This window comes from Taudactylus pleione, unplaced genomic scaffold (genome assembly GCF_031769625.1).
Source record: "Taudactylus pleione unplaced genomic scaffold, aTauple2 ptg000635l, whole genome shotgun sequence".
Classification (NCBI taxonomy): Eukaryota; Metazoa; Chordata; class Amphibia; order Anura; family Myobatrachidae; genus Taudactylus; species Taudactylus pleione.
The window spans coordinates 1985001-2012347 of record NW_028285037.1 but is presented as its reverse complement, the minus strand read 5'-3'; the positions used below and the strand labels follow the sequence as shown (position 1 = coordinate 2012347).

The 27347-nt window shown below is 47.3% G+C and overlaps 1 protein-coding gene across 1 annotated transcript; it reads left to right on the top strand.

Moving 5' to 3' along the window:
• Nucleotides 1-10981: 10981 nt before the first annotated feature.
• Nucleotides 10982-16194, top strand: CDK5RAP2 (CDK5 regulatory subunit associated protein 2). The gene has a single exon (XM_088454927.1). It carries the CDS (start codon nucleotides 11145-11147, stop codon nucleotides 15195-15197), a length of 4053 nt encoding a protein of 1350 aa, XP_088311053.1. The 5' UTR covers nucleotides 10982-11144; the 3' UTR covers nucleotides 15198-16194.
• The last annotated feature ends 11153 nt before the right edge of the window (nucleotides 16195-27347 follow it).

Genomic DNA, 27347 nt, shown 5'->3' with positions numbered 1-27347 from the left:
GTAACCCAGATCAAAGGTGCAGTGTAAATGGGTCTGACCAGGGTTGGAACCATGTCCAAAAACCCAGGTCGGACCTGGGTTTTTGGTGCAAAAGAGGTATTATTCACTCTACAGGCCCCCATACATCAGAGATGGATTGCAGCAATCGTGCAATTTGCAATCGATTTGTGTATAAAAATCTGCAATGTATGGGGCTTCACAGATCGCAGATTGCAACCAAAAAGTGATTGGAATTGTTTAATCAGATTGTCCAACATGTTGGATTTCACAGATCAATTGGGGCTGTAGATTGCTAGTCTATGGACATGATCAGCAGATTTGCAGACCGTTACTAGTAAAATGATGGGTCCTTCAAGATTGGCAGATCTGTGTTTGCTGCAATCGATCTGCAATCACTGAAAAAGATCTGTAGTGTATGGGCGCAGATTGCACGATTGGGAAATCCTAAGATCGGGCAATAAATCTTCAATTTGTTCAATTGTGGTTTTCAGATTGCTGATGTACGGGGGCCTTAATATGTCTCACCCCTTTACAGGTGACATTGTAACAAGATAATGAATGTTATACCCCTTTTACACCAGAGCAAAAACCTGGGTTTTTGCTGGGTCTACCCGGGTCGCAGCTCAGTGTAAAAGGGTCCCTGAAAAATAACCTGGGTCAAGTGACCCTGCAATCCAACCCAGGTAGCTACCAGGGTTGGACCCAGGTAATGGTGCAGTGTAAACGGTGCAACCCAGGTTATCTGACCTGGATCATGTCTAAAATGAGCGGATTGGTGGTTGTCGAGCATTCACCTCCCACTTTTTATGACCTCACAGGTTTAGCAGGGCTGACCTGGGAGTAACCCAGATCAAAGGTGCAGTGTAAATGGGTCTGACCAGGGTTGGAACCATGTCCAAAAACCCAGGTCGGACCTGGGTTTTTGGTGCAAAAGAGGTATTATTCACTCTACAGGCCCCCATACATCAGAGATGGATTGCAGCAATCGTGCAATTTGCAATCGATTTGTGTATAAAAATCTGCAATGTATGGGGCTTCACAGATCGCAGATTGCAACCAAAAAGTGATTGGAATTGTTTAATCAGATTGTCCAACATGTTGGATTTCACAGATCAATTGGGGCTGTAGATTGCTAGTCTATGGACATGATCAGCAGATTTGCAGACCGTTACTAGTAAAATGATGGGTCCTTCAAGATTGGCAGATCTGTGTTTGCTGCAATCGATCTGCAATCACTGAAAAAGATCTGTAGTGTATGGGCGCAGATTGCACGATTGGGAAATCCTAAGATCGGGCAATAAATCTTCAATTTGTTTAATTGTGGTTTTCAGATTGCTGATGTACGGGGGCCTTAATATGTCTCACCCCTTTACAGGTGACATTGTAACAAGATAATGAATGTTATACCCCTTTTACACCAGAGCAAAAACCTGGGTTTTTGCTGGGTCTACCCGGGTCGCAGCTCAGTGTAAAAGGGTCCCTGAAAAATAACCTGGGTCAAGTGACCCTGCAATCCAACCCAGGTAGCTACCAGGGTTGGACCCAGGTAATGGTGCAGTGTAAACGGTGCAACTCAGGTTATCTGACCTGGATCATGTCTAAAATGAGCGGATTGGTGGTTGTCGAGCATTCACCTCCCACTTTTTATGACCTCACAGGTTTAGCAGGGCTGACCTGGGAGTAACCCAGATCAAAGGTGCAGTGTAAATGGGTCTGACCAGGGTTGGAACCATGTCCAAAAACCCAGGTCGGACCTGGGTTTTTGGTGCAAAAGAGGTATTATTCACTCTACAGGCCCCCATACATCAGAGATGGATTGCAGCAATCGTGCAATTTGCAATCGATTTGTGTATAAAAATCTGCAATGTATGGGGCTTCACAGATCGCAGATTGCAACCAAAAAGTGATTGGAATTGTTTAATCAGATTGTCCAACATGTTGGATTTCACAGATCAATTGGGGCTGTAGATTGCTAGTCTATGGACATGATCAGCAGATTTGCAGACCGTTACTAGTAAAATGATGGGTCCTTCAAGATTGGCAGATCTGTGTTTGCTGCAATCGATCTGCAATCACTGAAAAAGATCTGTAGTGTATGGGCGCAGATTGCACGATTGGGAAATCCTAAGATCGGGCAATAAATCTTCAATTTGTTCAATTGTGGTTTTCAGATTGCTGATGTACGGGGGCCTTAATATGTCTCACCCCTTTACAGGTGACATTGTAACAAGATAATGAATGTTATACCCCTTTTACACCAGAGCAAAAACCTGGGTTTTTGCTGGGTCTACCCGGGTCGCAGCTCAGTGTAAAAGGGTCCCTGAAAAATAACCTGGGTCAAGTGACCCTGCAATCCAACCCAGGTAGCTACCAGGGTTGGACCCAGGTAATGGTGCAGTGTAAACGGTGCAACCCAGGTTATCTGACCTGGATCATGTCTAAAATGAGCGGATTGGTGGTTGTCGAGCATTCACCTCCCACTTTTTATGACCTCACAGGTTTAGCAGGGCTGACCTGGGAGTAACCCAGATCAAAGGTGCAGTGTAAATGGGTCTGACCAGGGTTGGAACCATGTCCAAAAACCCAGGTCGGACCTGGGTTTTTGGTGCAAAAGAGGTATTATTCACTCTACAGGCCCCCATACATCAGAGATGGATTGCAGCAATCGTGCAATTTGCAATCGATTTGTGTATAAAAATCTGCAATGTATGGGGCTTCACAGATCGCAGATTGCAACCAAAAAGTGATTGGAATTGTTTAATCAGATTGTCCAACATGTTGGATTTCACAGATCAATTGGGGCTGTAGATTGCTAGTCTATGGACATGATCAGCAGATTTGCAGACCGTTACTAGTAAAATGATGGGTCCTTCAAGATTGGCAGATCTGTGTTTGCTGCAATCGATCTGCAATCACTGAAAAAGATCTGTAGTGTATGGGCGCAGATTGCACGATTGGGAAATCCTAAGATCGGGCAATAAATCTTCAATTTGTTTAATTGTGGTTTTCAGATTGCTGATGTACGGGGGCCTTAATATGTCTCACCCCTTTACAGGTGACATTGTAACAAGATAATGAATGTTATACCCCTTTTACACCAGAGCAAAAACCTGGGTTTTTGCTGGGTCTACCCGGGTCGCAGCTCAGTGTAAAAGGGTCCCTGAAAAATAACCTGGGTCAAGTGACCCTGCAATCCAACCCAGGTAGCTACCAGGGTTGGACCCAGGTAATGGTGCAGTGTAAACGGTGCAACTCAGGTTATCTGACCTGGATCATGTCTAAAATGAGCGGATTGGTGGTTGTCGAGCATTCACCTCCCACTTTTTATGACCTCACAGGTTTAGCAGGGCTGACCTGGGAGTAACCCAGATCAAAGGTGCAGTGTAAATGGGTCTGACCAGGGTTGGAACCATGTCCAAAAACCCAGGTCGGACCTGGGTTTTTGGTGCAAAAGAGGTATTATTCACTCTACAGGCCCCCATACATCAGAGATGGATTGCAGCAATCGTGCAATTTGCAATCGATTTGTGTATAAAAATCTGCAATGTATGGGGCTTCACAGATCGCAGATTGCAACCAAAAAGTGATTGGAATTGTTTAATCAGATTGTCCAACATGTTGGATTTCACAGATCAATTGGGGCTGTAGATTGCTAGTCTATGGACATGATCAGCAGATTTGCAGACCGTTACTAGTAAAATGATGGGTCCTTCAAGATTGGCAGATCTGTGTTTGCTGCAATCGATCTGCAATCACTGAAAAAGATCTGTAGTGTATGGGCGCAGATTGCACGATTGGGAAATCCTAAGATCGGGCAATAAATCTTCAATTTGTTCAATTGTGGTTTTCAGATTGCTGATGTACGGGGGCCTTAATATGTCTCACCCCTTTACAGGTGACATTGTAACAAGATAATGAATGTTATACCCCTTTTACACCAGAGCAAAAACCTGGGTTTTTGCTGGGTCTACCCGGGTCGCAGCTCAGTGTAAAAGGGTCCCTGAAAAATAACCTGGGTCAAGTGACCCTGCAATCCAACCCAGGTAGCTACCAGGGTTGGACCCAGGTAATGGTGCAGTGTAAACGGTGCAACCCAGGTTATCTGACCTGGATCATGTCTAAAATGAGCGGATTGGTGGTTGTCGAGCATTCACCTCCCACTTTTTATGACCTCACAGGTTTAGCAGGGCTGACCTGGGAGTAACCCAGATCAAAGGTGCAGTGTAAATGGGTCTGACCAGGGTTGGAACCATGTCCAAAAACCCAGGTCGGACCTGGGTTTTTGGTGCAAAAGAGGTATTATTCACTCTACAGGCCCCCATACATCAGAGATGGATTGCAGCAATCGTGCAATTTGCAATCGATTTGTGTATAAAAATCTGCAATGTATGGGGCTTCACAGATCGCAGATTGCAACCAAAAAGTGATTGGAATTGTTTAATCAGATTGTCCAACATGTTGGATTTCACAGATCAATTGGGGCTGTAGATTGCTAGTCTATGGACATGATCAGCAGATTTGCAGACCGTTACTAGTAAAATGATGGGTCCTTCAAGATTGGCAGATCTGTGTTTGCTGCAATCGATCTGCAATCACTGAAAAAGATCTGTAGTGTATGGGCGCAGATTGCACGATTGGGAAATCCTAAGATCGGGCAATAAATCTTCAATTTGTTCAATTGTGGTTTTCAGATTGCTGATGTACGGGGGCCTTAATATGTCTCACCCCTTTACAGGTGACATTGTAACAAGATAATGAATGTTATACCCCTTTTACACCAGAGCAAAAACCTGGGTTTTTGCTGGGTCTACCCGGGTCGCAGCTCAGTGTAAAAGGGTCCCTGAAAAATAACCTGGGTCAAGTGACCCTGCAATCCAACCCAGGTAGCTACCAGGGTTGGACCCAGGTAATGGTGCAGTGTAAACGGTGCAACCCAGGTTATCTGACCTGGATCATGTCTAAAATGAGCGGATTGGTGGTTGTCGAGCATTCACCTCCCACTTTTTATGACCTCACAGGTTTAGCAGGGCTGACCTGGGAGTAACCCAGATCAAAGGTGCAGTGTAAATGGGTCTGACCAGGGTTGGAACCATGTCCAAAAACCCAGGTCGGACCTGGGTTTTTGGTGCAAAAGAGGTATTATTCACTCTACAGGCCCCCATACATCAGAGATGGATTGCAGCAATCGTGCAATTTGCAATCGATTTGTGTATAAAAATCTGCAATGTATGGGGCTTCACAGATCGCAGATTGCAACCAAAAAGTGATTGGAATTGTTTAATCAGATTGTCCAACATGTTGGATTTCACAGATCAATTGGGGCTGTAGATTGCTAGTCTATGGACATGATCAGCAGATTTGCAGACCGTTACTAGTAAAATGATGGGTCCTTCAAGATTGGCAGATCTGTGTTTGCTGCAATCGATCTGCAATCACTGAAAAAGATCTGTAGTGTATGGGCGCAGATTGCACGATTGGGAAATCCTAAGATCGGGCAATAAATCTTCAATTTGTTTAATTGTGGTTTTCAGATTGCTGATGTACGGGGGCCTTAATATGTCTCACCCCTTTACAGGTGACATTGTAACAAGATAATGAATGTTATACCCCTTTTACACCAGAGCAAAAACCTGGGTTTTTGCTGGGTCTACCCGGGTCGCAGCTCAGTGTAAAAGGGTCCCTGAAAAATAACCTGGGTCAAGTGACCCTGCAATCCAACCCAGGTAGCTACCAGGGTTGGACCCAGGTAATGGTGCAGTGTAAACGGTGCAACTCAGGTTATCTGACCTGGATCATGTCTAAAATGAGCGGATTGGTGGTTGTCGAGCATTCACCTCCCACTTTTTATGACCTCACAGGTTTAGCAGGGCTGACCTGGGAGTAACCCAGATCAAAGGTGCAGTGTAAATGGGTCTGACCAGGGTTGGAACCATGTCCAAAAACCCAGGTCGGACCTGGGTTTTTGGTGCAAAAGAGGTATTATTCACTCTACAGGCCCCCATACATCAGAGATGGATTGCAGCAATCGTGCAATTTGCAATCGATTTGTGTATAAAAATCTGCAATGTATGGGGCTTCACAGATCGCAGATTGCAACCAAAAAGTGATTGGAATTGTTTAATCAGATTGTCCAACATGTTGGATTTCACAGATCAATTGGGGCTGTAGATTGCTAGTCTATGGACATGATCAGCAGATTTGCAGACCGTTACTAGTAAAATGATGGGTCCTTCAAGATTGGCAGATCTGTGTTTGCTGCAATCGATCTGCAATCACTGAAAAAGATCTGTAGTGTATGGGCGCAGATTGCACGATTGGGAAATCCTAAGATCGGGCAATAAATCTTCAATTTGTTCAATTGTGGTTTTCAGATTGCTGATGTACGGGGGCCTTAATATGTCTCACCCCTTTACAGGTGACATTGTAACAAGATAATGAATGTTATACCCCTTTTACACCAGAGCAAAAACCTGGGTTTTTGCTGGGTCTACCCGGGTCGCAGCTCAGTGTAAAAGGGTCCCTGAAAAATAACCTGGGTCAAGTGACCCTGCAATCCAACCCAGGTAGCTACCAGGGTTGGACCCAGGTAATGGTGCAGTGTAAACGGTGCAACCCAGGTTATCTGACCTGGATCATGTCTAAAATGAGCGGATTGGTGGTTGTCGAGCATTCACCTCCCACTTTTTATGACCTCACAGGTTTAGCAGGGCTGACCTGGGAGTAACCCAGATCAAAGGTGCAGTGTAAATGGGTCTGACCAGGGTTGGAACCATGTCCAAAAACCCAGGTCGGACCTGGGTTTTTGGTGCAAAAGAGGTATTATTCACTCTACAGGCCCCCATACATCAGAGATGGATTGCAGCAATCGTGCAATTTGCAATCGATTTGTGTATAAAAATCTGCAATGTATGGGGCTTCACAGATCGCAGATTGCAACCAAAAAGTGATTGGAATTGTTTAATCAGATTGTCCAACATGTTGGATTTCACAGATCAATTGGGGCTGTAGATTGCTAGTCTATGGACATGATCAGCAGATTTGCAGACCGTTACTAGTAAAATGATGGGTCCTTCAAGATTGGCAGATCTGTGTTTGCTGCAATCGATCTGCAATCACTGAAAAAGATCTGTAGTGTATGGGCGCAGATTGCACGATTGGGAAATCCTAAGATCGGGCAATAAATCTTCAATTTGTTCAATTGTGGTTTTCAGATTGCTGATGTACGGGGGCCTTAATATGTCTCACCCCTTTACAGGTGACATTGTAACAAGATAATGAATGTTATACCCCTTTTACACCAGAGCAAAAACCTGGGTTTTTGCTGGGTCTACCCGGGTCGCAGCTCAGTGTAAAAGGGTCCCTGAAAAATAACCTGGGTCAAGTGACCCTGCAATCCAACCCAGGTAGCTACCAGGGTTGGACCCAGGTAATGGTGCAGTGTAAACGGTGCAACCCAGGTTATCTGACCTGGATCATGTCTAAAATGAGCGGATTGGTGGTTGTCGAGCATTCACCTCCCACTTTTTATGACCTCACAGGTTTAGCAGGGCTGACCTGGGAGTAACCCAGATCAAAGGTGCAGTGTAAATGGGTCTGACCAGGGTTGGAACCATGTCCAAAAACCCAGGTCGGACCTGGGTTTTTGGTGCAAAAGAGGTATTATTCACTCTACAGGCCCCCATACATCAGAGATGGATTGCAGCAATCGTGCAATTTGCAATCGATTTGTGTATAAAAATCTGCAATGTATGGGGCTTCACAGATCGCAGATTGCAACCAAAAAGTGATTGGAATTGTTTAATCAGATTGTCCAACATGTTGGATTTCACAGATCAATTGGGGCTGTAGATTGCTAGTCTATGGACATGATCAGCAGATTTGCAGACCGTTACTAGTAAAATGATGGGTCCTTCAAGATTGGCAGATCTGTGTTTGCTGCAATCGATCTGCAATCACTGAAAAAGATCTGTAGTGTATGGGCGCAGATTGCACGATTGGGAAATCCTAAGATCGGGCAATAAATCTTCAATTTGTTTAATTGTGGTTTTCAGATTGCTGATGTACGGGGGCCTTAATATGTCTCACCCCTTTACAGGTGACATTGTAACAAGATAATGAATGTTATACCCCTTTTACACCAGAGCAAAAACCTGGGTTTTTGCTGGGTCTACCCGGGTCGCAGCTCAGTGTAAAAGGGTCCCTGAAAAATAACCTGGGTCAAGTGACCCTGCAATCCAACCCAGGTAGCTACCAGGGTTGGACCCAGGTAATGGTGCAGTGTAAACGGTGCAACTCAGGTTATCTGACCTGGATCATGTCTAAAATGAGCGGATTGGTGGTTGTCGAGCATTCACCTCCCACTTTTTATGACCTCACAGGTTTAGCAGGGCTGACCTGGGAGTAACCCAGATCAAAGGTGCAGTGTAAATGGGTCTGACCAGGGTTGGAACCATGTCCAAAAACCCAGGTCGGACCTGGGTTTTTGGTGCAAAAGAGGTATTATTCACTCTACAGGCCCCCATACATCAGAGATGGATTGCAGCAATCGTGCAATTTGCAATCGATTTGTGTATAAAAATCTGCAATGTATGGGGCTTCACAGATCGCAGATTGCAACCAAAAAGTGATTGGAATTGTTTAATCAGATTGTCCAACATGTTGGATTTCACAGATCAATTGGGGCTGTAGATTGCTAGTCTATGGACATGATCAGCAGATTTGCAGACCGTTACTAGTAAAATGATGGGTCCTTCAAGATTGGCAGATCTGTGTTTGCTGCAATCGATCTGCAATCACTGAAAAAGATCTGTAGTGTATGGGCGCAGATTGCACGATTGGGAAATCCTAAGATCGGGCAATAAATCTTCAATTTGTTTAATTGTGGTTTTCAGATTGCTGATGTACGGGGGCCTTAATATGTCTCACCCCTTTACAGGTGACATTGTAACAAGATAATGAATGTTATACCCCTTTTACACCAGAGCAAAAACCTGGGTTTTTGCTGGGTCTACCCGGGTCGCAGCTCAGTGTAAAAGGGTCCCTGAAAAATAACCTGGGTCAAGTGACCCTGCAATCCAACCCAGGTAGCTACCAGGGTTGGACCCAGGTAATGGTGCAGTGTAAACGGTGCAACCCAGGTTATCTGACCTGGATCATGTCTAAAATGAGCGGATTGGTGGTTGTCGAGCATTCACCTCCCACTTTTTATGACCTCACAGGTTTAGCAGGGCTGACCTGGGAGTAACCCAGATCAAAGGTGCAGTGTAAATGGGTCTGACCAGGGTTGGAACCATGTCCAAAAACCCAGGTCGGACCTGGGTTTTTGGTGCAAAAGAGGTATTATTCACTCTACAGGCCCCCATACATCAGAGATGGATTGCAGCAATCGTGCAATTTGCAATCGATTTGTGTATAAAAATCTGCAATGTATGGGGCTTCACAGATCGCAGATTGCAACCAAAAAGTGATTGGAATTGTTTAATCAGATTGTCCAACATGTTGGATTTCACAGATCAATTGGGGCTGTAGATTGCTAGTCTATGGACATGATCAGCAGATTTGCAGACCGTTACTAGTAAAATGATGGGTCCTTCAAGATTGGCAGATCTGTGTTTGCTGCAATCGATCTGCAATCACTGAAAAAGATCTGTAGTGTATGGGCGCAGATTGCACGATTGGGAAATCCTAAGATCGGGCAATAAATCTTCAATTTGTTTAATTGTGGTTTTCAGATTGCTGATGTACGGGGGCCTTAATATGTCTCACCCCTTTACAGGTGACATTGTAACAAGATAATGAATGTTATACCCCTTTTACACCAGAGCAAAAACCTGGGTTTTTGCTGGGTCTACCCGGGTCGCAGCTCAGTGTAAAAGGGTCCCTGAAAAATAACCTGGGTCAAGTGACCCTGCAATCCAACCCAGGTAGCTACCAGGGTTGGACCCAGGTAATGGTGCAGTGTAAACGGTGCAACTCAGGTTATCTGACCTGGATCATGTCTAAAATGAGCGGATTGGTGGTTGTCGAGCATTCACCTCCCACTTTTTATGACCTCACAGGTTTAGCAGGGCTGACCTGGGAGTAACCCAGATCAAAGGTGCAGTGTAAATGGGTCTGACCAGGGTTGGAACCATGTCCAAAAACCCAGGTCGGACCTGGGTTTTTGGTGCAAAAGAGGTATTATTCACTCTACAGGCCCCCATACATCAGAGATGGATTGCAGCAATCGTGCAATTTGCAATCGATTTGTGTATAAAAATCTGCAATGTATGGGGCTTCACAGATCGCAGATTGCAACCAAAAAGTGATTGGAATTGTTTAATCAGATTGTCCAACATGTTGGATTTCACAGATCAATTGGGGCTGTAGATTGCTAGTCTATGGACATGATCAGCAGATTTGCAGACCGTTACTAGTAAAATGATGGGTCCTTCAAGATTGGCAGATCTGTGTTTGCTGCAATCGATCTGCAATCACTGAAAAAGATCTGTAGTGTATGGGCGCAGATTGCACGATTGGGAAATCCTAAGATCGGGCAATAAATCTTCAATTTGTTCAATTGTGGTTTTCAGATTGCTGATGTACGGGGGCCTTAATGAGTACACCTGTGCACCTGCTGGGTGACCTGCAAAAAGTGAACGGTGTGGGGTCCTGAGGACCAGGTTTGAGAACCACTGCACTAAGGTATTTAGGTTAGAGAAGGGGGAATAAAGGACGTTAGGCAGGTAGGGAGTGAGGACAAAGAGACTCCCCCCATACATCGGGCTGTTTATGATTGTTTTGGGCTTGTTCTTTACGTATTGGTTGCTTGTTTTACATTTCAGAGTTGGCAACACGGGACACCAGCCACACATTGAGACCCATGCCCCCCGCCACACAGGCTCCCGTGTCCCCCCTGACGCCCGCCACACAGGCTCCCGTGTCCCCCCTGACGCCCGCCACACAGCAGCAGGGATGGGCAGTGGGGTCACTGTACGGAAGGGGATCTAGCTGTGACCATCGGGAGCGCGGCCGGTGACGTTGGTTGGCGGGCGCGCCTCCGTGTCGTTTCCAGCCTGGGAGCGCGCACGTCCGGGGTGCCCGCGCTGACAGACAAGATGGCGGTGGTTTGAATGTGGCAGCGGTGACCGTTACCCCGACCTAGGATGGCGGCGCCGCCCGCCCGGGGCAACCCCGGCATCACCCGCTCCGGGCCTGAGGAGAGTGACACCCGGGAGAGGGACAGCCATCCTGAGCAGAGAGACACCCGGGAGAGAGACAGCCAGACTGCGGAGAGAGACACCCGGGAGAGAGACAGCCAGACTGCGGAGAGAGACACCCGGGAGAGGGACAGCCAGCCTGAGGAGAGAGACCTCCCTTTCCGCACGGACGGGAGAGACTGCACATCTGGTGAGACACAGCATCCGGGGGGAGATATTGAGAGAGATTTCCAGTCTGGCCAGAGACATCCCTCTGGGAAGGATAATGACAGAGACAGCCCATATGGCCAGAGACATCCCTCTGGGAAGGATAATGACAGAGGTCTCCAGTTTGGTGAGAGACATCACCCGGCGAAGGGTGGTTATCGGAGACTTCATCTACCCATAAATGGGGCTCATACCCTGGAAAGAGACAGTCTGTGCATTGAGAGTGCTCCCCCTGGGAGAGGCAGCTATGACCGTCCATCTGCAGAGAGTGCACCCCCAGGGAGAGAAGGCTATGACTGGCTGTCCGCAGAGAGTGTGCCCCCTGGTAGAGGTGGCTATGACCGGCTGTCGGTGGAAAGAGCTCACACCATGAAAGACTTTGAGAAGCAGATCACTGAGCTCAAGAAAGAGAACTTCAACCTGAAGCTGCGCATCTACTTCCTGGAGGAGCAGGTCCAACGACGCTGTGACAACAGCAGCGAGGAGCTGCACCGCATGAATATTGAGCTCCGTGTGGAGGTGGAAAGCTTGAAGCACGAGTTCCAGGAGAAACAGAAGCTGCTGGTCAGAGCTTCTAAGGCCATGGAGAGTCTGGCTGGAGAACATGGCTCCACAATCCAGCGGCTGAGAGAAGAGCACCTCAGGCACCTGCAAGATCTGGAGGAGCCTCATAACCAGGACATCCACCTCTTACAGGAGGAGCTGGCGCAGAAGGCGGCCGAGCTGGAGAACGTCTGTTCGCTGCTGGATCAGGAGCGTTTGCAAAGGTTTAATGCTGAAGAAAGACTTTTGGCCATGAAAGAACAATATTCCAAGAGCGTGGGGATACTGGCGGAGAGAGACTGGATCATACAGTGTTTAAATGAAACTCTGCTTTCCAAAGACGCTCTAATTGCTCAGCTTGAAAAGCAAATCGCCGCCATGATACCATGTGAAACGTACAATGGAAACTCTGCAAATAGTGGCCGTAGCTTGTTCCTAGAAAACGCTGCCAGCAGAGATGACATAGATGCTCCTGATCCCACGTGCAGTGTAGACAATGTATTACAAAGCTTGGAGGGAAAAGAGAAAAATGTTATTGAGTGTCGGGAGAAAATGAAGGAAATGGATAATCTTATAAATGACCTCCAGCAGAAGCTAGAGGCTAATAAGGCGGCCTCCACTATCGAGGAGAGAAATGCACTGAAGAGAGACAAAGCTATACAAGGCCTCACTTTGGCTTTAAAGACAAAAACCAAAGAAAACAACAAACTCTTAAATGAAATTGATAATCTCAAAGCTGCTTTAGCTAACACGCGAGAATCGTGTCAATTCCAAAACCTGAAAGAGAACATTGATCCTGAATACAGGAAAGTGGTTTTCACACTTCAGTCCGAGCAAGAAATGTACTCCAGGTTACTGAGGTACGAGAGGGAGTCGGGAAGTGTGCAGAAGGAGCTCGATGCAATCTCTATGCTGAGAAGATGGCTGGAGGAGAACATACAAGCTAATCAGCAGCTGCGAAAGACTATGGAAGCGCAGATTATGGCAAAATATGGCGAAAGTGACACCTTATCATTTATCGGAGATCAGACCTCATACTTAAGTATCTGTCTAGATCACCTTGATCCAAATTATTACCTTTTCGCAGAAGAGCAATATGGAAGGAAAGTCAATGAACATAACTCAAGCGTTGTGGAGAATAGTGAGGCTCTCAGCCTGGTCTTTATGGAGGAAGGTGGGACACAAACAGAGTATCAAGTAATTGAAGGAGAACATGTCAAATGTTTATACGCTAAAGATCAATTAGACTGTAAATTTGGACTGTCGGGCAATGAGAGCGACATTCTAACAGGAGACAGTCCTGCAAATTCCCCCATACAACCCAAAAATGAGATGAAGATTGAACACACAGAAAACACAGTGTCGTCATCCTCTCAGACAGACCCGAAATACTATGCTGACAAAAGCACTCTTGTTGATCTTGAGAAGGAAAATGCAGAAGATATAGGAGACTTACGAGATGGGAGAGAAATAGGCATTGAATCAAATTGTCCTCTGCAAGCCAGTAAAACTAATTCTGTTATTCAGGGAGTCTTACAGCCAAAGCAACGTGTGAATCAATATATAAAGAAATCCCGGCTTCCAGTCCTGCTAAAGTATTCCTCGCACAAAAAAATCAAAACAGACACTCAGTTGATACTTTCCAAAGAACAAAACCACGTATGCTTGGAAGAAGAGCTAGAGATAGAAAACTGCAGGCTCTACGATCAGCTCAAATCTGCTGAAATGGAGATTGAGTCCCTTAAAGCCAACGAAGCCTCGGTGAAACGTTTGGAGAACGCATCCAAGTTGGATGACCCAAATAAGGTGGAGATAGGTTCTTCAGAACATACCATACAGCATGAGCTACAGTTAGAGAACTACAGACTCTCAGAACAACTCAAATATGCACAAATGGAGATTGAGAAATTGCAGTCGGGTGGAGAAAAACACATTGACACTAGGTTTGACCTGGAAAATACAAGTGAAGTGGGGAGAGATTCCTCTGAGCAATCATCACCGAAAGGCCAAGAGATAGATAACAGGCTGTCAGAACAATCTTCACAAATAGAAATGGATGAACTTCAAGCTGATAAAGTGCTAGATGAAGATTTTGGCAACTGTAATCAGCTGAATCATTCAGGGGCAGAGAATAGATATTATCCAGAGCTATCCTTCCTGGATAAGACCATCACAAACTCTATAAATGAAAATGAAGCCCATGATGAGAAACTGGAATTTGAGGGTGAACTCTGCAGACTTCGCGTGGAAAGACATGTAGCAGGAACACGTTGCCAGCATGCTAATTACTGTGCCGAATGTGGCAATAACAGCCAATCTCTCCTACTACAAACAGCTAGTTCCAAGAGGGTTTCAGCAGGGCATGAACAGAGCAAGTTTCCTAAGTTGCCCAGTTCTGGGAGGTCATTTGAAGACACCACCTCTCTTTCCAAGTATGACTTGCTAGTACAGTCTCAGGCTCGGGAATTATCCCTCCAGCGGCAGAAAATTAAGGAGAGCCACAACCTAAGCATTATATGTTCAAAGAATTTTTTTAACCTTTTGAAAGCTTTTAAGGATCTGCTGCCAGGCAGTGACCTGGACACCAATATCGCTCTGGGTTTCCAGGAGCAGCTGACACAAACTATGGAGTGGTTGAAGGAGTTGGAATACAAACTTAGCGATGCCCTCTATGGTGAGGAGGATGCCTACAGTGACCACTCAGCGGACAGCTCATCGTACACCCCATCCCGTTTGGTTCCTGGACACAGAATGTGGGCAGATAAACGTGGCTGCCATGTGCTGGGATTAGTGGAAGACTACAATGCTCTACGCAAGCAGATCTTGGAAGCAAGAAATGTCTTAGAGGAGACAGAGGCCTTCATCGACCATGGTGTACAGACTGCCCTTCTGAACATGACTGAACATTTCGGTAACATTTTCTTTGAGAAACTTAGCAGAACAAAGCAGTCTCTGGAGGAGGCCAACAGCTTGCTCCAGCTCCTGTGGAGGGTGTCCTTACCCATACAGATCCACAGCTCTTACAGCATTCACCAGGAGGAGGAGACAAACCGGGAAGTCACCCGCCTTCGGAAAAGGGTTTTCGAGCAAGAGAAGTTGTTGTCTGGGATGGCGAAACGAGTCTACTCTGAGAACCAAATGAAAGAGGACATTGAAAAGCTCATCCTGGACCAGTTGGCTATGACTCATGACATTCTCAGGAGAGCTAAGGGGAATCTAGAGGTTCAGGTAGTAGACAAGCGTCACTAAATGCGAACTTCATACATGCATACAAATGCACGCACACATACGTGTGTGTGTGTGTTTTTAGATAAAGTTGCAATATTGCATTTTATAATAATATATTGGTGTATTTTTAATTGTATTGAAAGCTGCTTGGTAGTCTACAGTATGTTTTTATAATTTTATAGTATGTGCTGTTCCCTATTGTAATATTACTACTGCAATGCTTAATTTGTAAAGTTTGACGTTATTGTAGACTATATGGAAGAGCTATTATACAATCTGCAAGCACTATATATTGGTCTTGAGTCTTTCTGATAACCTCTGTGACTCCTGTCTCTTCTGTGTGTCTACACTGCATGTGGTTGGGTATTAATAATTACACAAGTCTTATTTTCTGCATGTAGATTTCATCCCTACAAGTCAAATGGGCTCAGTATTTGTCACCTGACTAGGCTGGTACATAATTGTGTCACATTGCCCTCGATTCAATTGAATGCGAATTAAATGGCCCTCGGAGCTATTCAATTAAATTCCCTGGAGCGGTGCGAGAAGAAATCCTTAACAGCGTGTTGAATTGAAGAGCTTTGGGAGCTCCCTCCCGGCGCTATTTAATTTGCTTTCAATTGAATCGAGCCCATTGAGGGTTTTTTATTTTTATTTGTGCTAATAATTTAAAATTTTTTGGATGCAGAAAACTGGTTACTGAAGGAATTTTACATGAAATAACTCCTATCTGTTATAATTTTTTTCACAGTACTTCCATAGCGGGTCTCAGTCCCAGGACTGTAAGTGTGAGACATGGAAGAAGGATGGATGTGTGTAATCAGAGACATGGAAGAAGGATGGATGTGTATAATCAGAGGTCACTGTCCCGGGACTGTAAGTGTAAGACATGGAAGTAGGATGGATGTGTAATCAGAGACATGGAAGAAGGATGGATGTGTGTAATCAGATGTCACTGTCCCGGAGCTGTAAGTGTGAGACATGGAAGAAGGATGGATGTGTGTAATCAGAGGTCACTGTCCCGGGGCTGTAAGTGTGAGACATGGAAGAAGGATGGATGTGTGTAATCAGAGACATGGAAGAAGGATGGATGTGTGTAATCAGATGTCACTGTCCCGGAGCTGTAAGTGTGAGACATGGAAGAAGGATGGATGTGTGTAATCAGAGGTCACTGTCCCGGGGCTGTAAGTGTGAGACATGGAAGAAGGATGGATGTGTGTAATCAGAGACATGGAAGAAGGATGGATGTGTGTAATCAGAGGTCACTGTCCCGGGGCTGTAAGTGTGAGACATGGAAGAAGGATGGATGTGTGTAATCAGAGGTCACTGTCCCGGGGCTGTAAGTGTGAGACATGGAAGAAGGATGGATGTGTGTAATCAGAGACATGGAAGAAGGATGGATGTGTGTAATCAGAGGTCACTGTCCCGGGGCTGTAAGTGTGAGACATGGAAGAAGGATGGATGTGTGTAATCAGAGACATGGAAGAAGGATGGATGTGTATAATCAGATGTCACTGTCCCGGGGCTGTAAGTGTGAGACATGGAAGAAGGATGGATGTGTGTAATCAGATGTCACTGTCCCGGGGCTGTAAGTGTGAGACATGGAAGAAGGATGGATGTGTGTAATCAGATGTCACTGTCCAGGGGCTGTAAGTGTGAGACATGGAAGAAGGATGGATGTGTGTAATCAGAGACATGGAAGAAGGATGGATGTGTGTAATCAGATGTCCCTGTCCCGGGGCTGTAAGTGTGAGACATGGAAGAAGGATGGATGTGTGTAATCAGATGTCACTGTCCAGGGGCTGTAAGTGTGAGACATGGAAGAAGGACGGATGTGTAATCAGAGGTCACTGTCCCGGGACTGTAAGTGTAAGACATGGAAGAAGGATGGATGTGTGTAATCAGATGTCCCTGTCCCGGGGCTGTAAGTGTGAGACATGGAAGAAGGATGGATGTGTGTAATCAGATGTCACTGTTCTGGGGCTGTAAGTGTGAGACATGGAAGAAGGATGGATGTGTGTAATCAGAGACATGGAAGAAGGATGGATGTGTGTAATCAGAGGTCACTGTCCCGGGGCTGTAAGTGTGAGACATGGAAGAAGGATGGATGTGTGTAATCAGAGACATGGAAGAAGGATGGATGTGTGTAATCAGATGTCACTGTCCTGGGGCTGTAAGTGTGAGACATGGAAGAAGGATGGATGTGTGTAATCAGAGACATGGAAGAAGGATGGATGTGTATAATCAGATGTCACTGTCCCGGGGCTGTAAGTGTGAGACATGGAAGAAGGATGGATGTGTGTAATCAGATGTCACTGTCCAGGGGCTGTAAGTGTGAGACATGGAAGAAGAATGGATGTGTGTAATCAGAGACATGGAAGAAGGATGGATGTGTGTAATCAGAGGTCACTGTCCCGGGGCTGTAAGTGTGAGACATGGAAGAAGGATGGATGTGTGTAATCAGAGACATGGAAGAAGGATGGATGTGTATAATCAGATGTCACTGTCCCGGGGCTGTAAGTGTGAGACATGGAAGAAGGATGGATGTGTGTAATCAGATGTCACTGTCCAGGGGCTGTAAGTGTGAGACATGGAAGAAGGATGGATGTGTGTAATCAGAGACATGGAAGAAGGATGGATGTGTGTAATCAGATGTCCCTGTCCCGGGGCTGTAAGTGTGAGACATGGAAGAAGGATGGATGTGTGTAATCAGATGTCACTGTCCAGGGGCTGTAAGTGTGAGACATGGAAGAAGGACGGATGTGTAATCAGAGGTCACTGTCCCGGGACTGTAAGTGTAAGACATGGAAGAAGGATGGATGTGTGTAATCAGATGTCCCTGTCCCGGGGCTGTAAGTGTGAGACATGGAAGAAGGATGGATGTGTGTAATCAGATGTCACTGTTCTGGGGCTGTAAGTGTGAGACATGGAAGAAGGATGGATGTGTGTAATCAGAGACATGGAAGAAGGATGGATGTGTGTAATCAGAGGTCACTGTCCCGGGGCTGTAAGTGTGAGACATGGGAGAAGGATGGATGTGTGTAATCAGAGACATGGAAGAAGGATGGATGTGTGTAATCAGATGTCACTGTCCTGGGGCTGTAAGTGTGAGACATGGAAGAAGGATGGATGTGTGTAATCAGAGGTCACTGTCCCGGGGCTGTAAGTGTGAGACATGGAAGAAGGATGGATGTGTGTAATCAGATGTCACTGTCCCGGGGCTGTAAGTGTGAGACATGGAAGAAGGACGGATGTGTAATCAGAGGTCACTGTCCCGGGGCTGTAAGTGTGAGACATGGAAGAAGGATGGATGTGTGTAATCAGAGACATGGAAGAAGGATGGATGTGTGTAATCAGAGGTCACTGTCCCGGGGCTGTAAGTGTGAGACATGGAAGAAGGATGGATGTGTGTAATCAGAGACATGGAAGAAGGATGGATGTGTGTAATCAGATGTCCCTGTCCCGGGGCTGTAAGTGTGAGACATGGAAGAAGGATGGATGTGTGTAATCAGATGTCACTGTTCTGGGGCTGTAAGTGTGAGACATGGAAGAAGGATGGATGTGTGTAATCAGAGGTCACTGTCCCGGGGCTGTAAGTGTGAGACATGGAAGAAGGATGGATGTGTGTAATCAGATGTCACTGTCCTGGGGCTGTAAGTGTGAGACATGGAAGAAGGATGGATGTGTGTAATCAGAGGTCACTGTCCCGGGGCTGTAAGTGTGAGACATGGAAGAAGGATGGATGTGTGTAATCAGATGTCACTGTCCCGGGGCTGTAAGTGTGAGACATGGAAGAAGGACGGATGTGTAATCAGAGGTCACTGTCCCGGGGCTGTAAGTGTGAGACATGGAAGAAGGATGGATGTGTGTAATCAGAGACATGGAAGAAGGATGGATGTGTGTAATCAGAGGTCACTGTCCCGGGGCTGTAAGTGTGAGACATGGAAGAAGGATGGATGTGTGTAATCAGATGTCACTGTCCAGGGGCTGTAAGTGTGAGACATGGAAGAAGAATGGATGTGTGTAATCAGAGACATGGAAGAAGGATGGATGTGTGTAATCAGAGGTCACTGTCCCGGGGCTGTAAGTGTGAGACATGGAAGAAGGATGGATGTGTGTAATCAGAGACATGGAAGAAGGATGGATGTGTATAATCAGATGTCACTGTCCCGGGGCTGTAAGTGTGAGACATGGAAGAAGGATGGATGTGTGTAATCAGATGTCACTGTCCCGGGGCTGTAAGTGTGAGACATGGAAGAAGGATGGATGTGTGTAATCAGATGTCACTGTCCAGGGGCTGTAAGTGTGAGACATGGAAGAAGGATGGATGTGTGTAATCAGAGACATGGAAGAAGGATGGATGTGTGTAATCAGATGTCCCTGTCCCGGGGCTGTAAGTGTGAGACATGGAAGAAGGATGGATGTGTGTAATCAGATGTCACTGTCCAGGGGCTGTAAGTGTGAGACATGGAAGAAGGACGGATGTGTAATCAGAGGTCACTGTCCCGGGACTGTAAGTGTAAGACATGGAAGAAGGATGGATGTGTGTAATCAGATGTCCCTGTCCCGGGGCTGTAAGTGTGAGACATGGAAGAAGGATGGATGTGTGTAATCAGATGTCACTGTTCTGGGGCTGTAAGTGTGAGACATGGAAGAAGGATGGATGTGTGTAATCAGAGACATGGAAGAAGGATGGATGTGTGTAATCAGAGGTCACTGTCCCGGGGCTGTAAGTGTGAGACATGGAAGAAGGATGGATGTGTGTAATCAGAGACATGGAAGAAGGATGGATGTGTGTAATCAGATGTCACTGTCCTGGGGCTGTAAGTGTGAGACATGGAAGAAGGATGGATGTGTGTAATCAGAGACATGGAAGAAGGATGGATGTGTATAATCAGATGTCACTGTCCCGGGGCTGTAAGTGTGAGACATGGAAGAAGGATGGATGTGTGTAATCAGATGTCACTGTCCAGGGGCTGTAAGTGTGAGACATGGAAGAAGAATGGATGTGTGTAATCAGAGACATGGAAGAAGGATGGATGTGTGTAATCAGAGGTCACTGTCCCGGGGCTGTAAGTGTGAGACATGGAAGAAGGATGGATGTGTGTAATCAGAGACATGGAAGAAGGATGGATGTGTATAATCAGATGTCACTGTCCCGGGGCTGTAAGTGTGAGACATGGAAGAAGGATGGATGTGTGTAATCAGATGTCACTGTCCAGGGGCTGTAAGTGTGAGACATGGAAGAAGGATGGATGTGTGTAATCAGAGACATGGAAGAAGGATGGATGTGTGTAATCAGATGTCCCTGTCCCGGGGCTGTAAGTGTGAGACATGGAAGAAGGATGGATGTGTGTAATCAGATGTCACTGTCCAGGGGCTGTAAGTGTGAGACATGGAAGAAGGACGGATGTGTAATCAGAGGTCACTGTCCCGGGACTGTAAGTGTAAGACATGGAAGAAGGATGGATGTGTGTAATCAGATGTCCCTGTCCCGGGGCTGTAAGTGTGAGACATGGAAGAAGGATGGATGTGTGTAATCAGATGTCACTGTTCTGGGGCTGTAAGTGTGAGACATGGAAGAAGGATGGATGTGTGTAATCAGAGACATGGAAGAAGGATGGATGTGTGTAATCAGAGGTCACTGTCCCGGGGCTGTAAGTGTGAGACATGGGAGAAGGATGGATGTGTGTAATCAGAGACATGGAAGAAGGATGGATGTGTGTAATCAGATGTCACTGTCCTGGGGCTGTAAGTGTGAGACATGGAAGAAGGATGGATGTGTGTAATCAGAGGTCACTGTCCCGGGGCTGTAAGTGTGAGACATGGAAGAAGGATGGATGTGTGTAATCAGATGTCACTGTCCCGGGGCTGTAAGTGTGAGACATGGAAGAAGGACGGATGTGTAATCAGAGGTCACTGTCCCGGGGCTGTAAGTGTGAGACATGGAAGAAGGATGGATGTGTGTAATCAGAGACATGGAAGAAGGATGGATGTGTGTAATCAGAGGTCACTGTCCCGGGGCTGTAAGTGTGAGACATGGAAGAAGGATGGATGTGTGTAATCAGAGACATGGAAGAAGGATGGATGTGTGTAATCAGATGTCCCTGTCCCGGGGCTGTAAGTGTGAGACATGGAAGAAGGATGGATGTGTGTAATCAGATGTCACTGTTCTGGGGCTGTAAGTGTGAGACATGGAAGAAGGATGGATGTGTGTAATCAGAGGTCACTGTCCCGGGGCTGTAAGTGTGAGACATGGAAGAAGGATGGATGTGTGTAATCAGATGTCACTGTCCTGGGGCTGTAAGTGTGAGACATGGAAGAAGGATGGATGTGTGTAATCAGAGGTCACTGTCCCGGGGCTGTAAGTGTGAGACATGGAAGAAGGATGGATGTGTGTAATCAGATGTCACTGTCCCGGGGCTGTAAGTGTGAGACATGGAAGAAGGACGGATGTGTAATCAGAGGTCACTGTCCCGGGGCTGTAAGTGTGAGACATGGAAGAAGGATGGATGTGTGTAATCAGAGACATGGAAGAAGGATGGATGTGTGTAATCAGAGGTCACTGTCCCGGGGCTGTAAGTGTGAGACATGGAAGAAGGATGGATGTGTGTAATCAGATGTCACTTTCCCGGGGCTGTAAGTGTGAGACATGGAAGAAGGATGGATGTGTGTAATCAGATGTCCCTGTCCCGGGGCTGTAAGTGTGAGACATGGAAGAAGGATGGATGTGTGTAATCAGAGACATGGAAGAAGGATGGATGTGTGTAATCAGAGGTCACTGTCCCGGGGCTGTAAGTGTGAGACATGGAAGAAGGATGGATGTGTGTAATCAGATGTCACTGTCCCGGGGCTGTAAGTGTGAGACATGGAAGAAGGACGGATGTGTAATCAGAGGTCACTGTCCCGGGACTGTAAGTGTAAGACATGGAAGAAGGATGGATGTGTGTAATCAGACATTGTCCCGGGGCTGTAAGTGTGAGACATGGAAGAAGGATGGATGTGTGTAAGCAGACGGTCACTCTTTAGCCTCATGCCTCCCCCTTGTCTCTCCAGCATCATGCTTCTCATCCCTTTTCTCTCTAGCCTCATGCCTCCCCCTTGTTTCTCCAGACTCATGCCTCCCCCAGTGTCTCCAGCCTCTCCCATATCTCTCAAGCCTCTTGCCTCCCCCTTGTTTCTCAAGCCTCATTCCTCTCCCTGTGCCTCACCAGCCACCCCCATGTTTTTCCAGCCTCGTGCCAGCTCTGTGACCCCCAGTCTTGTGCCAACCCTGTGTCTCCTTTTATCTTCTCTCCTCACATCTTTCCAGGCTCTTGCCCCTCACCCTGCGTCTATCCATCCTCCTGCCCCCCTCCTCCGCACATCTGTCCATCCTCCTGCCCCCCCCCCCCCCCCCCCCCCCCTGACCAGCCTCCTGCTTCCCTTTGTCTCTGCATGTGCTGACATAGCCGGCTGATGGGGAGGTGAGGCTATCTCTGTATATATAGCAGGCAGCCAGTGAGAGCTGTGAGTGGATGGGGGTTCTTCCTGCAACTTTCTAATGCGCTACTGCTAGACTTACCCATTGCGGCAGTAGATCTCATTGGCTGTGTATGTTTAACATGTAATGCTGTAGATGTATATACAATGTTTTTCAAGTTCAAAAAACTAAAAATGTAACATTAGCCCCCAGTAGCTATCAGAGGCTGTCCGCCTTCAGGCAACTTTTATGTATTGCTTTGTACATGACCTATTGGCAATTATTTTACATAAATGCATTATTTATACGGCTTCCATCTTTATTACATTATCAGTGGTTTATAATTGAAGAAATGGGGTTTCAGTGATATCCACAGACCCGTTCTCTACAAGAAGCAATTACTAAATCGTCGGTGACTATGTAGACATGAGAAAGCTGGCACCAGAATCCAACAATTTAGAAACGCTACTTAAACCGCGCGACTTATTAAACATTCCGCTTTAGGAGCATTTCATTTGGATCCTGGTTCTGGCGTTCACCTATCATAGTTGCCGTCTTCAGTGACTGTAGATTATTGGTATGTGTGCCTCAGCTATTGTATACAATAGTTACTCCGTGGCCAGAAATCTGTACTGCTGGGTTACAGGAATAATTACTTAAAATGAAGCAATTACGCGGCGCCAGGAGGCCGCCATTAGTCTGTAGGTGTTGACTTATCGCCTCTTCTTGTAAAGGTAACCTCCATTGCACCCCTTATCTGATCGCTGGTCTGTCAGCATGTGGGATAACCTAGATGTCACCTGTAACGTGGGGATGCGCTATATTGCTGTCCTACATGTCATCCATCTACATGCAGAGTCACACTGTACTGGACCTATACAGAGACCGACCATTATACACCTCACGTGGACTACGTGTCACACCAATGTTTATCTGTTACGTTTTGCAGGAATTTCACCATAAACCGTATTTCTAGATGAATTCCAATATCTTCATATTTAAAAAAAAAGTTGCAGCCGACTTCACAAATGCTGCAAAAATAATTTGTGGGCTTAGGGTCTGATTCAGCAGAGGAGGCAATAACTATCGCGACATCGTCGGATTCTCTGCGAGTCCAGCCCCATGGGGGTCACGCAAGCCGGCCGCCACAGATAGTAAAAAGAGGCCAGGAAATCCCCGTCAGCCGATGGAGGTCGTGGCCTCGTCACTGCCCCAAAACGGCAGCAGACTGTCAATCACTGACCGTGAGCTGACGAATTGCGAGAGGAAACACAGACCGTACTGCAAATCTGCGTCCAAAAATTAGCTGCGTGCTCTGCTGAACCAACTGCGTCTTCTGCGGAACCAGGCCCTTAGTGTCAGCTGTGATTAGTGGGTATAAAGGCTGCTCTGCCTAACATGGGCTTCACAGACCCCGCAGCTAGATCTGAAGGTAACGTAAGTCTCAGCGCATTAATATTGTATTGGTCTCTGCGGCCATTCATTCTAGGTCACCGGCACTGTCTGCGGCCAGTCATTCTAGGTCACCGGCAGTGTCTGCATCTATTCATTCTAGGTCACCGGCAGTGTCTGCGGCCATTCATTCTAGGTCACCGGCAGTGTCTGGGGCCAGTCATTGTAGGTCACCGGCAGCGTCTGCGGCCATTCATTCTAGGTCACCGGCAGTGTCTGCGGCCAGTCATTCTAGGTCACCGGCAGTGTCTGCGGCCATTCATTCTAGGTCACCGGCAGTGTCTGGGGCCACTCATTCTAGGTCACCGGCAGTGTCTGGGGCCATTCATTCTAGGTCACCGGCAGTGTCTGGGGCCATTCATTCTAGGTCACCGGCAGTGTCTGCGGCCAGTCATTCTAGGTCACCGGCAGTGTCTGCATCTATTCATTCTAGGTCACCGGCAGTGTCTGGGGCCATTCATTCTAGGTCACCGGCAGTGTCTGGGGCCATTCATTCTAGGTCACCGGCAGTGTCTGGGGCCAGTCATTCTAGATCACCGGCAGTGTCTGGGGCCATTCATTCTAGGTCACCGGCAGTGTCTGGGGCCATTCATTCTAGGTCACCGGCAGTGTCTGGGGCCATTCATTCTAGGTCACCGGCAGTGTCTGGGGCCAGTCACTCTAGGTCACCGGCAGTGTCTGCGGCCAGTCACTCTAGGTCACCGGCAGTGTCTGCGGCCAGTCACTCTAGGTCACCGGCAGTGTCTGCGGCCAGTCACTCTAGGTCACCGGCAGTGTCTGCGGCCAGTCACTCTAGGTCACCGGCAGTGTCTGCGGCCAGTCACTCTAGGTCACCGGCAGTGTCTGCGGCCAGTCACTCTAGGTCACCGGCAGTGTCTGCGGCCAGTCACTCTAGGTCACCGGCAGTGTCTGGCGCCATTCATTCTAGGTCACCGGCGATGTCTGCGGAGCGGTTACGCCCTCACAGCATAGCCAGCCGCTGACATTGTGGGTTTATAGCATAAACAGATAAAAGGGAAACCTCATTTTTAGAGTATTAAGCGATTGGACTAGCCACCGCCCAGGAATGTCCATACATGGCGATCACTGCTGCGGATCTGTGCGTACATGCCGCTGACACTTTTTAGGAATGTAGATACGCGAACAATTGAAAAACTGACAATTTGTATGAATTTTGGCATTGGATACGACCCAGAATCAGCCCAATAGGGGTCATTCCAAATAGGGGCCCGATCTCATCACGGACTGCGAACAGAAATGTACGATTATGGAGGTACCGTAAGTGCAGCACACAGCCAGGAGGTACGGTAGGTGCAGCACACAGCCAGGAGGTACGGTAGGTGCAGCACACAGCCAGGAGGTACGGTAGGTGCAGCACACAGCCAGGAGGTACGGTAGGTGCAGCACCCAGTCGGAGTGATAATTAAGGATTGAACTAGCTGCAAATTCAGTCCAAGTATCGGAGGCATCCATCTTTATATATATATATATATATATATATATATACACATCCATCATGCCTCATATATAGTGTTCACTCTGGCGGCAGGCAGGGCGGTGGAGCTAGAGAGGGCAACTTTGTGCGCGCGCCAAAGGCGCATGGCCATGAAAAGGGGGCGTGTCTATAAGACGCGTCATCCCTTTTCGTCATACTTGGGGGCGTGCGCGGCACTTACAGACAGGCTGGGCAGCCCCCAAGCGCTGCAGACAGCATAGATGCCGGGTCACCGCACATTTCTCCACCCGTGGGACACTGCGTCCCGCGGGTGAAGATGGCGCCCACAGGCTGTGAGGGCAGGGTGCTTTTTGCCCTCCAGAAGGAGGGCAGGGCGCCGCGCCCGGCTAAAACAGCCATATATATATATATAGATAGGATCACTGGTAAAGTGGTCTGTGACAGGGACATTTATCCCAGATTCCTGTCTTATGTGTTTTAAATCCCCAGGAGAAAGTCTGCAGTGTAGCAGGCTTGAGTCTTGGTTTTTTTAAAAAGCCGGTTTGGGACCTGGGGGTTGTGGGTGAGAGGAGAGGGAGGGCTCCACCCACGGCCACTCTAGGTTTTGGTTCTCGCAGCCTGGTAACAGGCTTGATTGGGTTCCCACCTGAGGGTGGCCAATATAAGCCTAGTGTGTTGGCTGATTGTCTCACCTGGGAGAGCAGACAGGGAGTTTGCTCAGAGACACTTGAAAACCTAACTGTGAGTGTTGTGCTGTGCTTTTGTTGCTGGTGAGGGCATTAGGCCCTGCCAGGTTCTTGTAGTGAGGGAACTACCTGTGAAGTTAGTGCCCCGACAGGGCTAGGATTTATATTTGTTTTCTTTATGTTATTTCTGACATTGTACAATAAAGACTGGCGCCGACCAGCTTGTACTTGCATCCAGTCTGGCGTACTGTTTCCCAGCTGCTGTGTGCGAAAGGAAGGAGTCCTCTACCCAGGAGAGGGACCCCCTAACCTAACTGTGTGACAATATGGTGGAGAATGCGGGCAACCACACACACTGAAGTTGCAGCGAGAGGAAAACTTTCCATTTAAAAATGAAAGGGACAGACACCCAATTTGTGAGTGTGGAAATAACACTGTGTCCTTGAAGTCCCATAGAGGAGGCGTCAGCCAATGCTCAGAGAGGCAAGGTTCAGCTTCCAACCTACACCCCAGAACAAAATGGAGGAAATTATTAAGGCCTTGCTCCAAGCTACAGGAGCTCAGCAGGAGACGAACAGAGCTCAGCAGGAATCTACCAGAGCTCAGCAGGAGACTAACAGACTTCAACAGGTCGCCATTGAGGAAACCCGCCAGGCCTTAGCGGAAAACAGCCAGGCCATAAGAGACGTGGTACAGCACCTGGTCGCCCGGCCCAGAGATGTTAATACTGGTCCTCCCACCCCCACTCACTCCGTACGAGCCAGTCACTTCCTCCAAAAGATGACTTCGGGCGATGATGTGGAGGCCTATCTCGCCGCATTTGAAAGAACGGCCGAAAGGGAGAGTTGGCCCCAGGAGCAGTGGGCAAGTCTGGATGCACCTTTTTTGTCTGGGGAGCCACAAAAAGCATATTTCGACTTATGCCTGGCTGATGCCAAGGACTATAAAAAACTAAAACAGGAGATCCTAACTCGCTTGGGAGTCACCACCTTTGTTCGTGCCCAACGGGTCCACCGCTGGGAGTTCCATATGGACAAGCCTCCACGTTCACAGATGCATGACCTCGTCCATCTGTCCTCAAAATGGCTACAGCCCGAGACGCTGACTGGACCACA

Excerpts from the sequence above, each read along its gene's own strand:
- CDK5RAP2 (XM_088454927.1), top strand. The coding sequence starts at position 11,145 with ATGGCGGCGCCGCCCGCCCGGGGCAACCCCGGCATCACCCGCTCCGGG.